This window comes from Delphinapterus leucas, chromosome 14, assembly GCF_059928025.1.
Source record: "Delphinapterus leucas isolate spDelLeu-1000000601 "Yukka" chromosome 14, BTC_Dleu_Yukka2, whole genome shotgun sequence".
Classification (NCBI taxonomy): Eukaryota; Metazoa; Chordata; class Mammalia; order Artiodactyla; family Monodontidae; genus Delphinapterus; species Delphinapterus leucas.
In genome coordinates, this window is record NC_143142.1 from 15055037 (window position 1) to 15067500 (window position 12464).

Below are 12464 nucleotides of genomic sequence, written 5' to 3' on the forward strand. Positions count from 1 at the left end.
TTTTCCTTAGGATAAAGGCCAGTGTTAGGCCTGAGTTGATTTAAATAACAAAGGTAAATAACATAGCAATCATGACAGTGGCAGGTGGGCAACTAATCCTCCTGTGTTGGTTTCTAGCTAATACCACTAATTGGGGGGTTAGCTGATTCTTCCTGAGCTCAGAATATGGGCTATAGTTGACTTGTTTTGAAATCATATATATGATATACATTTCCTACTGTAAAAAAAAAAAAAAAAAACCCACAGTGACTAGGATTTGCTTGGACTTTGAGGGGTCCAAGAAGACCAGAAAGTTCCACATGGCACCTGGAGAGCACTCAGGAAGAAAGCCTAAGTGGTCAGCGCCCGCCTGCCTCCTGCCCTGCACCATCCTGGGTCAGGCCCCTCAGGAAGAACAGCAAAGCCTTTGTTCTGATGGAGCTGCACCCAGAATCCCAGCATCCTGGTGGATTGCACCTCCAGGAAGCACCGGGATTCCAGAGAGCCCAGCTGGAAACCACATCTTTGGTTCTGTGCCTCCACCTTTGGGGAAGGGAAGAGCAGACACTCCCGGGGAACAGTCTGGGAGGGACCAACAGTGCCTAGGACCAGGGGCGCACATTCAGACGCCTACACGGCTCCGGTGCCCCGTGAGGGACGCAAGCGAGCCATGCTCTTGGCACAGACAGCATTTTAAACATGTAGGGTGTTTAAATTTCCTAGAACTCTCGCAAAGAATTAGTTCCCTCCCTCCTCAGTTTTACTTGAAACATTCAGCTCTCATTTGCCTTTATCCCTTGCCCCTATGTTTTAGTAGACATTGGCCACAAATACCTCTTTCCTCCAAACTGTACTAAAAAAGGGAAGCAACCGCCCAAGTATGATGATAAGGGATGACTGACGCTGAGGCCATGATGGCTGGAAGACAGTTGAGTGGTGGCGACTGGGACAACCTGCCACCCAAAGGGGGCGCTCCTCACCTTTAGAAGACACGCAGGCCCGGGCTATCTGGATGATGAGATTTTTCCAGAAAAGGCATTTTTAAGCAGTAGCCTCTGATTTTTTAAATGCCGGCAGTGGGGATTTCCCTGGTGGTCCAGTGGTTAAGACTTTGCCTTCCAGTGCAGGGAGTGCGGGTTGGATCCCTAGCCAGGGAGCTAAGATCCCACATGCCTCACGGCCAAAGAACCAAAACATAAAACAGAAGCAGTATTGTAACAAATTCAATAAAGACTTAAAAAAAAAAAACGCCAGTAGTGAATTAAAAAATATATTCTTCAACTACCTGGACACCGAATAAGGCTAATGTGAGGTTGCTGGTTTATGACCTCAGGACCCCTGAGCTTTCATGGTGCTAAACCAGGGAGAAGTTGTGGGCAAATTGATATCCAGAGCAGGGGCAGAGTGCAGCCTGAAACCCTCCCTCTTCCTCCTGGAGTTCTCTGCCTGCCCCGCCCTCCCCTGTGGGCAGCTGTGACCCACACCCAGCTGTCCTGGTGGGTGATGTGTCCATCGCAGTCATGGCAGCTTCTGGGCTGGGACTGAGGGAGATGCAGCCCAAGGTCCGGCTTCCCACCGAGGCTAAAGGAAGGAATGGTTACGTGCTGACACCCAGCCTGTGTGTTCCCCTCGTGGAAACGGCACCTGCAGCATGGACACGCACCCAATGGCCCTGGGTAAAGTGAAGTTTATTTGTAGGCTGTGGTTTAAAAGGGTTTTTAATTTTGAAAAAGTGTTAAAGCCATGAATTGCAGGGCTCCACATCCCAGGGGCTTCCAGGCCAGCTCTCGAGTGAGAGGTAAGATCTTGGTGAGGGCAGGGGTCTGGGCAGGCTGGGGGGAGGGACTCATTTCTTGCCCTTGCCCTTGCCCTTGCCCTTGCCCTTCACTCTGCTCTTGCTCCGCTTCCTCTTCTTGGACCTGAGCATGGAGCGGACCAGGTAGCCCCTCCACAGGGCCTGGATGAGCATGGCAGCCCGCACCATGTGCACCATCGCCTGCTCGGCTTCCAGCCTCTTCTTGGCATTGATCTCCTGCTCAGCCTGGATCTGGGAGAACTCTTCCACCAGCACGTCATGCCGTCTCTTCAGCTCCTCCAGCTGCAGCTTCTCCTCTTTGTGGATGACATCCAACTCCTCGTACTCATCCTGGGGTGACAGGCAGGGGGTAGGGGTCTCCAGGCACAGAGCACCGCCTGCCACCCTCTTCTGTTCCCACCCTTCCCAAAGGCGCTTCCGCCCCCAGCAATACCGCCTACGCTAAGCCTTTCTGCATCTGAGGCCCAGATGAGAATGGGAGAGCTGATGCGGTCCATGTGAGTTTGCGGTGGGACCCAGCTGAAATAGGTCAGGAAGGAGGAAAGAACACGGCTCGTGGGCTGGGCAGGCTGGGCTTCCAATCCCAGCTCAGCCACATCTCGAGGGGCTTCACCTTTCAAGCCGTCATTTTTCCTCATCTGAAACATGGGGACAATTCCAAACCCAGGAGCAGGGGTGGGAGCTATTTCCAGGATTAAATGACAGGATGGATGCAACGTCCATCCCCCCCGCTCCCACCAGGCATCTACCAGAAGAAAAGTACTTCCAGAGGACACAGAGCTAAGTGGACTCCGTCTCTGCCATCATTCACCCACCACCCTCATTGGGAACAGAGAAACAAGAGCACAGCCTCCCCCTTCATAGAGCACTCAGGATCAGACAGCACACCTGATGTTGACCACTCAGAGGCTTATGTCACTTCCAGTGCTCACCAGGCCTCCCTGCCCCAAAGTCGGGGCTGGGCCACCGATGTTATCACAGAGCTGGGTGGAGGCTTAAGGGCACCCCGTTTTTAGGCTACTATTCCCTGAGCACCTCCTCCAGGCCAGATCCTGTGCTGTAAAAGCACCTGTGACAACGGTGACTCGTTAAATCCCCACCATGGTTCCAGCGTGGGTGTTACTGTGATCACATGCAGAAATGGGCTCAGAAGGGTCAAGTCCCTTGCTTAGGGTCACACAGCGAGTAAGTGCCACTAGAGTAGAACCTCCAGATGACAATGGGGACTTTCTTGACCGCTGGAGCCCAGCACTGGGCACATCTAAGCACTCGGTAGAAAGTTCCTGAGTGACTGAGTGAAGTGGTGGAGGTGAACGCTTGAATCCCGTGGGGATGAGTCCTGGCTTAGGGGGCTGCTAGCAGGAGCTGAGCAGGAGGGAACAGGGAGTCTGGCATATTGACAGTAGATGGAGCCAGGATCTTCGGGCCTGGTGTCAAGCACATCTTAGTGGCTCGTAGCTTCTGGCTCCTTCCTTTCCCACCACTCCCCTCACTGCCCCAGGCTAGACAAACCCTTGAGCCTAAGGAAGGGGCAGGGAAGCCACTCTGGAGAGGCCCAGAACTTGGCATAGACCATGGACCATACTAGGGCTTCTCTTCTCCACCCCTCACCTCCATTCCTAGAGGATCTTGGGAAACACACTTGAGAGAGACTTAGGCAGACAGATACCTGCTTTTCACTCATCTCCAAATCGTATTTCTGGATCCAGTTCTCAATTTCCGTTTCCACTTTATATTTTTTCTAAAAAAAATTCCATTAGTCATTGTGTGATGGACTAATATTAACAATAAAAGGCACTCAGCCCGCTCTGCATCAGCAGGCCCTGCCTCATGCCTCGCCTCCCGAATCCACATCACAAGGTATGTTCTCCATTTCACAGGCAAGGACACAGAGGATCAGATGTGCTAACTCACTTGGCCCAAGATTACAGAGCTGATGGGTGGTGGAGCTTGGATTTGAAGCCAGCAGTCCAGCTCCAGAACATTGTAGGCAGAGGGAGCAGCAGGTGCAAAGGCCCTGCGGTGGGAACAAGCTGGTGATGTTTAAAGGGTAGGAACTGAGCCAGTGTGGCTGGAATGGCGTGGCCGGGGAGGAGAATGGTCCCATTGAGCTCAGAGTGAGAAGCTGTGTCACAGAGGGAGTGTCAGCAGTGGAAGGAGTTTGGTTTCTAACGTAAGGGAGAGTGGAAGCTGTTGGGTGGATTTAGATACGGTGGAGGAACGTGATCTAATTTTGTTTTTAAAAGGTCAGCTCCTGTCCATACAGTGGAATGCTATTCTGCCATAAAAAGGAGTGAAGTATCGGTAAGTGCTACGTGGATGAACCTTGAAAGTGCAAGGCTAAGTGAAAGAAGCCAGACACGAAAGACCACATACTATATGATTCCATTTACGTGAAGCGTCCAGAATAGGCAAATCCATAGAGACAAAAAGTAGATGAGTGGTTGCCAGGGACTGGGGGGAGGGGGGTGGAGAAGCTACTTAATGAGTACAGGGTTTTATCTGGAGGTGATGAAAATATCTTGGAACTAGATAAAGGTTGTGGTTGTCCGACATTGTGAATATACTAAGTGCCACTGAATAACTTTAAACGGTTATATTTTATGTTATGTGAATTTCACCTCAATTAAAAAAAAAAAAATCAGCTCCTTAGTCCTACAGTGCAAGAGTTCGTAACTTGGGCACCACGGATGGGCTGGCTTCAGGGGGCCTGTGACCCAAGAATTGCCCCCCACCATGGGTATGTGCTTCTGTGCCTTTTCATGGGGGAGAGGCCCGGTGCTTCCATTAGATGCTCGAAAGTGTAGTGAAACAAAAACGAATCTGAGAACAAGTGTTAGAAAGGGTGTCCTTTGTGAGGAAAGGGATTCGGAAGCAAACTGGGTGCATGCTGGGCCTGGGTCCTGGCTGAGACGATGGAGAAGGCAGATGAAAAAAGGATATTTATTGAGCACCTACTAGGTGCTACCAGCTGCCTACCCATCATCCCATCTAATTCTCATAGCAACTCATTAAGGCCTATTCAATCACTTTCACTTTAAAAATGTGAAAACTAAGGCTCGGAGGGAGTTAAGAGATTTGCCAGAGGTTTCTGTGCGCCTTCATTTCCTTTGCAGGACAGGTGGGTATCATCCTCCTTGTGCGGCCCAGAGGAGTTCAGGAACTTGCCCAAGGTCACAGAGCTGGCCTGCAGCAGGACCTGATCTCTCTGCCCCCAGCCCCTGGCCTGTGTGCTGCTCCCTCCCGCCTCCCGAGGGATACTGCGTCCATCCTGGGCTTCCCTGCACCCTTCTCCCCAGGGAGCTGCGCCCCGGGCGGCTGAAGCAGCCCTGCCCCCCACCCCAAGCCCTGCACCTGGCCCTCCCTTCGCCCCCTCCCCTGCCCCAGTGGCCCCATTGCCCCCACCGCCCCGCTTCCCCGGGGCACCTTCCTCAGCGCCTGCTCTGCCTCCCAGTTCTCCACGACCAGGCTGTTGAACTGCGCCTGCAGCAGCAGGATCTCCTGCTGGGTCTTGGCCACCCGGGCCTGCGAGGCCCGGAAGTCCGCCTTCTGCTGCTTCTCAGCCTCCTGCTTGGTGCGAAGGAGGCTGTTCTCTGAGAGCTTGGGCAGCTGGTGCAGGTGGTTTTTCAGTTCTTGGATCACAAAGTTCTCCTTCTCCACCTGGGCCAGGAAGAAGAGAGGCTCCAGGATACCTCCAAGATCATGAGCCATCGCAGGAGAGGCTGGCGTGAGCCACCAAATCCCAGCCCTGGCCCCGGAGGACGGGGACAGCCTGCCTAGAGACCGGGAAATTGAGACTCACGGGGGTTGAGTCTGTCTGGGGTTGTGCAGCTGAGATGGAATTTGAAGCCGGGTCTGTCTGATCCAGACAGGCTGTCTGGCCACCGTCCTCTATTTCCCGGCGTGAGTGAAGTGCACAGGCGCGCCTGAGCGGGGTCACAGGAGGAGAGGTCTGTGACAGCGCGACGCTCCTGCCGGGGCACAGCAGGGGAGTGCCTAGTTGCCAGGGACACTTGGCGCGATGCATGAAAGTGTGAGATAAACACACGCAGCAGGGATTGCCCCCCGCCCCCGACTCTCCCCTTGAGGGCCTGGCTTGGCTCCTGACCCTCAGTCGGTTCTAAAGCAGGAATTGGTTGTAGTGAGGTGGATGGACCTAGAGTCCGTCATGCAGAGTGAAGTAAGTCAGAAAGAGAAAAACAATTACCGTATGCTAGCACATATATATGGAATCTAAAAAAAAAAAAAAAAAGGTTCTGAAGAACCTAGGGGTAAGACGGGAATAGACACAGACCTACTAGAGAATGGACTTGAGGACACGGGGAGGGGGAAGGGTAAGCTGGGACGAAGTGAGAGAGTGGCATGGACATATGTACACTACCAAACGTAAGATAGATAGCTAGTGGGAAGCAGCCGCATAGCACAGGGAGATCAGCTAGGTGGTTTGTTAGTGACCACCTAGAGGGGTGGGGTAGGGAGGGTGGCAGGGAGACGCAAGCGGGAGGAGATATGGAGTTATATGTATATGTATAACTGATTCACTTTGTTATAAAGCAGAAACTAACACACCAGTGTAAAGCAGTTATACTCCAATAAAGATGTTAAAAATAAATAAATAAAAATAAAATAAAGTAAAATAAAACAGGAATTGGGGTTGGGGGGCACCGCTGTTTCGTAAATAAACTCCAAAGGCTGATCACAAGCGCTAGGGTGTCCCTCTGAACACACCGGTGCTGTGGCTGGCTCAGGCCAGCAGCCTCGGGCTGGGGGCAGCTGGCAGCAGGGCCGCAGCGGGTCTGAGCTCACTTCCTGTACTCAGGGAGTGGGAGGCGGGGTGGGGAGGGGTTTGAGACAAGCCTGTCCTGTGGGCAAGTCTTCAGCCTTCAGGGGTTGGGTTTGAAGCAGGCAGTAGTATTCGCAGTCATAGCTTTTCTTGTGGACCCCTCAACATGCCTTATTGGTGTCATCCTCTCATTTTACACTGAGATCCAGTGACCTGATGAAATCTGCCCACCTGGCAGAAATGGAATTTGACCCCAGATCTGTCCAACTTGGCAGCCCCAAGCTGTTTCCACTACCCGAATGAGACCAGCAAAGCCACTTGGAAGTCCTCTTCCTTTCCCTAGGTGACACCCCTCCAACCTATGAGTGGTCTCCCCTGAGCACCCAGGAGCCTGTCATCTCTCTACTCAGCAGATAATTACCTTGTCCCCCTTTTTGTGCCAGGCCCACTAGGGACCCAGTGGAGGGCCAAGAGAGACAAGGTCCCTGCTCTCTTGTGGGGGAGCCAGACCCCAATCATATCATCAAATCATCACACAGTCATCAACAAACCCTGATGAATGCTGTACAGGACAAAGTCGGAGAGAACATAAGGAAGGGGGGACCCCCCGAGCTAGTACATCAGGGAGGGAGGGTGGCCTTGATCTCTCATCTATCACAGGGCGATGAAAATGTGACAGTGCTGGCTAGCTGTCCCCCAGGACCTGTTCTCCCCAGAAAGGCTGTAGAGCAGAATGTTTCACTGGGAAGGTGGCCCCAGCTACAGACCACTTTCCCAGCATCTCTAGCACTGGGTGTAGCTAAGAACTATATGAATGCTGCTTCTAGTTGATGTCCCAAAAGGGTAGGACAAAGTCCCCTCCTCCCCTTTCCTCCTTCCTGCTGGCTGGACCAGTGGTGACATGACAGTGGAAAGCTGGAGCAGCCTTCTGGGTCCACAGTTAGAAGTCCCATGTGGGGGACAGCAGAGAAGCCAGCAGCAAGGAACCTGGGCCCCTGACGAGTTTACGAAGCAGAGCTTCCATGCCAGCTCTCTGTTAAACAGAAATACATCACCAGCTTGGCTAAGCCACTATTATTTGGGGTCTCTGATTTAGCAGCCAAACCTATACTTATATGCCACTTCCCAGGGACTTTGCTAGCTGTTAGTGCGAAAATGTGTGTAAAGAATAACACATAGGGGCTTCCCTGGTGGCGCAGTGGTTGAGAGTCCACCTGCCGATGCAGGGGACACGGGTTCGTGCCCCGGTCCGGGAAGATCCCACATGCCGCGGAGCGGCTGGGCCCGTGAGCCATGGCCGCTGAGCCTGCGCGTCCGGAGCCTGTGCTCCGCAAAAGAAGAATAACACGTAGTATGTGTCTTGTTAGGTTGGGATCATGTTATCCTTTCCCCTCTTAAAAATTCTTCTAGAGCTTCCACCCCTCCTACCTGCCCCTTACCCTCAGGACAAAGACCACATTCCTCGATTAGGCCTCAAAGGCCCTGTGTAATCTGCGAGCAAAGCCTTAAATTAAGTATTTACTACCCAGCCTTGGCCTGGAAGGTCTCTCTCTACCTCACTCGCCTGGTTCACTCCCTCTCGTTCTCCATGTCTTGGCTTCAACGTCCCTGAGTTCCAAGTTCAGCTCTCCTATAACACTCTCTTATAGCACCCTATACTTACCCTTCCTTGTACTTCTCAAAACTGTAATTAAATCGGCTCTTTAAGACCTACCTTCCCTATCATGAGCTCCATGAGGCCGGGGCCATGTGGACTCGTCGTTTATAAGGCCTGGCACCTGGTAAGTGCTCAAAACAATGCTTACGGAGTAAACGAATGAAAACAGCTATTTAAATCACTGAGGAAAAAACCCAACTGCCAGAAGATTTGGGCTCCTCCCTGGGGCTCCTTCTATAACCTGACCAATACTGTGCAGTGATACCTCTGCATCCCTGTTCCTCACGCAGGCTGCCAATTCATTTTCCAGAGTATCGATGATTTCTTGGTTCCTCTGATTCCGTCTGGTGATGTCCTGGATGAACTGAGTCTTGTCTCTGGCTTCCATGGGACTAGTGAGTAGCTTCTCAAACAGGAAACCTCGGAGTTCTACCAGACTATCAATAAAACTCTGGGCTTCCGCACTTCTGCCCAGGGTCTGCACCTGCAACAGACTGGCAGCCTGAGGGTTACCGAGCAGGAGTCTCACGATGTTCTTGGTGGATCCTTTGATCTGCTGCATAAGGGGTGGGAGGTGGGATTTCTGCACCTCTATGGAGAGGACACGGTCTCGGAACCACGGTTCATCCTCGAACTCTTCTTCCTCCTGCAACTGCCTTTCTTCCTCCTGCAGGTAACTGACGCGATCCAGGAGGATCTGGCAAAGGTCCTGGTGCTCTCTCACTGCTTTCATGATGTCCTCCCCCAGCATCCCCTCCGAATTCTTGGAACTGGATGCCACGTATGACAGCAGGGTCACCAACTCCACCTTGTGAATGGTCTCGTCCAGGACGGACATGATCCTCTTGGTCTCGATGGTGGTGAGTTTGGTCTTGGTAGGAGGCAAGGGTTTTGGCGGGGTGGTGGAGTTTTTGGTCGTCTGTGCTATCAGCCTTACTCTGTTGACGTCAGGGTCTTGGTAGAGAGGGGCCACGGCAAGGACGTCCAAAGCCATTTTATGAGCGGTCTTCTTCGCCTTTGTACGCCCTGAGAGATTGAGACTTTGGTGGACTATCTGGGCTTCCTGCTTTTATTGTCTCTGGCAACCCTGAAAAAGGAAGGAGTAGGTAGTCAGCAGAGTCAGGCTGACTTCGGGATGGCTGGTGTGGCCACAGCAGCCGTAAGCTGTGGACGTGGAGAGTTTGTCTTAGGTGCTCTGCAGCCTTTACACAGAACCTCTCAAGGAAAGCCGCGTTTAGCTTTGTAACAGTGCTCAGGGCCCCAAGGGTAAGGGACCATGTGTGGAGCTGGGTCTCAGGCACATGTGTCAGGCAGGAACCAACCAGGAATACAGACATCATTCTAGGTATTCAAACACAGCAACCAGTTACATGGGTGATGGAAGAATTGAGAGGCCAATCAGGGGAAGGGAAAGCCACCCAGCAATTGTCAATGGCAGGAAACCATGAAGGAGGAGGAAGCAGTGGGTTTGGGAATCAGGGCCACCCAGGGGAAGCTGGAGCCACAGCCATTTCCTGTCCAGGAGTCACTATAGCCCCAGTGGAGCTGTGGCCACTGCTGGAAATGCAGCCCAAAGCAGAGAGAAGAGGAGAAATCTGGTTTCTCCCTTTGTCCAGCCTTCCAATCTAACACCAGCGCCTCCCACTGACCAAATCCAGTGGGAAACCAGCGACAAGGGAGCCTGGGCAATGCAGCCTGCAGGGGTCAGCAGCTGGAGACAGAGCAGAAGAGGGACAAGCAATGGTGCTGAGAGCGAACAGCATGAGGACCAGCACAGCGCATTTGCATTGGCTTTTAAGAATGGATTAAAAAAATCGGGGTGGAGGTCTTCCCTGGTGGCGCAGTGGTTGAGAGTCCGCCTGCCGATGCAGGGGACACGGATTCGTGCCCCGGTCCGGGAAGATCCCACATGCCGCGGAGCGGCTGGGCCCGTGAGCCATGGCCGCTGAGCCTGCGCGTCCAGAGCCTGTGCTCCGCAACGGGAGAGGCCACAACACTGAGAGGCCCACGTACCGCAAAAAAAAAAAAGATCATCCCTGTAGTCATCTATTCAGGTATTTATTGAGCCCCTGGGATTATAAAAAAGATGCAAGGTATAGTTCCTGTCCTCCCAGAGTTTACCTTCACTTCTCAGCTCAAATATTACTGTCATAGTGAGTGCTTTAGGGGTTCCCGATGTAAAATATAAACCCTCTCCTTCTCCCCCACCCTCCCAGTCCCCTTATCCTGTTTACTACTTTGAGATATGAAACATGCACACATGAAGGTTCAACAACTACAGAAGGAAGGGGATAAAGTTGTATTCCTAGAATAGATGGTATTATGACCAGCCATCAACACCAGAGTGGGGGCTTTGGAGTTTATCTTGTAGGAAGCTGGGATCCATTTTGATTTCAGGAAAAGTGTAACAGGATAAAATTAGACTTTGAGAAAGATCTGTTGTAATGGGTGACTTATAGAGGAAGGGCTGTTGGCAGGCAGATCAGTTGGGATATTGTAAACCTTCCACCCGGGCCTTTGCACATGCTATTTCTTCTTCCTGAAACACTCTTCTCTCTCCTCCTTGCTAAGTTAATTCCTTATACTTAGATCTCGTTCAAGTGTCTCACTTCTGCAGCGAAGCCTTTCCTGGGCTTCCAGGTTGGGTCAAATTCTTTTTATAGGTTCCCATAAGGCCATGCGTCTTTGTGGCAGGCACACCCCCCAACTCCAATTCCCTCTTGTTTGCCAGTACTATAGAGGCTGGAAATACTGCCCACCTTCTCAGATTCCTTTAGAGTTAGCAGTGGTTATAAACACAGTTCAAACCAATGAAATCCAACGAAATAGAAGGATAAGTTTTCTAGGGGTTTCCATGAAAACTTATACCTTCCTGACACAAAAGACAGACATTGTTGGCTTCACGTCCATTCCCTGAACTTGGGCTTAATGCTGGAGCAATGGCAGCCACTTTGTGAATGAGAAGGAAAAATTAAGAGAATTGTTGGAATGCTGTCCCTGATGTCACTGAGCCACTGGACCTTCCAAGTGTCCATCATCCTTGACCCAGATGACTGTGATAACCTCTTCACTGTTCACCCTACTTCCACCCTCCTGCCCCACAGTCTCTTCTCATCACAGCAGCCAAAGAGAATCTTTTAAAATGTCAGATCTTTTCACTCCTCCACTCAAAACCCAGCTCACAAGAGCTGATTGCTAAATTTTCAGGATATTTGTGAGTTGGTTCTTAAATCATTGGTAGCTTGAAATCAGCCATGGTGGGAGTATTTACATCATGGAAATTGACAAATTCTACAAATCAGCACTGCCTCTCCACCAGACTGGTTGTTAAACATTTACCAGCACACCATGGCTACAATGGCTTCCCATCTACTCAGAATAAAAGCCAAAGTTCTTACAATTACCTATAAAACCCTGCATAATCTGGCTAGTGCTACCACTCACTTTCTTATGCACTCAAGTTGACCTTTTTTTGTTGCTGTTGTTCCTTGATCGTGTCAGATATGATCCAACTTCAGACAGGGACTTTGCACTTGCTGTCCCTCCTGTCTGGAATACCCGTCTACATATCTGCAGACTGTGTTTCTTCACTTCTTCTCGGCTCAAATATTAGTGTCATAGTGAGTGCTTTACTGACACCCGATGTAAAATATAAACCCTCTCCTTCTCCCCCACCCTCCCAGTCCCCTTATCCTGTTTACTTTTTCCGCAGGTTAATTCTCACCATATGACATCTCTCCATGGACATCTTTATTTATTGTCTGTCTTTCCCCTCCTCTAAAAAGTAAGCTCCAAAGAAGGTAGAGGCTTTATCAATTTTCATGACTACTGAATTCCCAGCACTGAAAAAGACTGATATTCATCTTGGGGAGAGATCTGTTGCCACCACTACAGGTTACCTGGGCCATCTCAATTTTCATACTCTGTCTGTGGACGTGAGAAACGTTTTGAAGAAAGAACCATTAGGACCTGATGAATGAAGGACAGTTTTGAGCTTGGGTGGGGATGGGAGAGAATGGTGGGGCCCTTGAGAATCTAGGGAAATTGGGAGAGGAAGTTTAGAAGGGAGGACAGAGACTTCAGTTTTAAACTCATCGAGCTATAGCTGCCATAACTGGGGTAGACAGTGGGCAAGGATGTCTCGGCCTTCCCGTGACCTGTTTGCTCTTCGTCAGGTGACAGCACCCCACTTTTCCTTTGAGGAACTCACCCTCTCTCTCCCTGTGTGT

At 51.2% G+C, this 12464-nt stretch overlaps 1 protein-coding gene across 2 annotated transcripts in view; it reads right to left on the minus strand.

Moving 5' to 3' along the window:
• Nucleotides 1-268: 268 nt before the first annotated feature.
• Nucleotides 269-12464, minus strand: part of DRC10 (dynein regulatory complex subunit 10) — a 22703-nt gene continuing 10507 nt past the window's right edge. For both annotated transcript variants that reach the window (XM_022550884.3, XM_022550883.3), the window contains exons 2-5: nucleotides 8501-9322; nucleotides 5222-5455; nucleotides 3465-3536; nucleotides 269-2125 (exon numbers count right to left, since the gene is read on the minus strand). In XM_022550884.3, the coding sequence (XP_022406592.2) occupies nucleotides 1826-2125; nucleotides 3465-3536; nucleotides 5222-5455; nucleotides 8501-9229 (1335 nt within the window). In that variant the 5' untranslated portion in view covers nucleotides 9230-9322 and the 3' untranslated portion in view covers nucleotides 269-1825. The remainder of the gene's footprint in view (nucleotides 2126-3464; nucleotides 3537-5221; nucleotides 5456-8500; nucleotides 9323-12464) is intronic.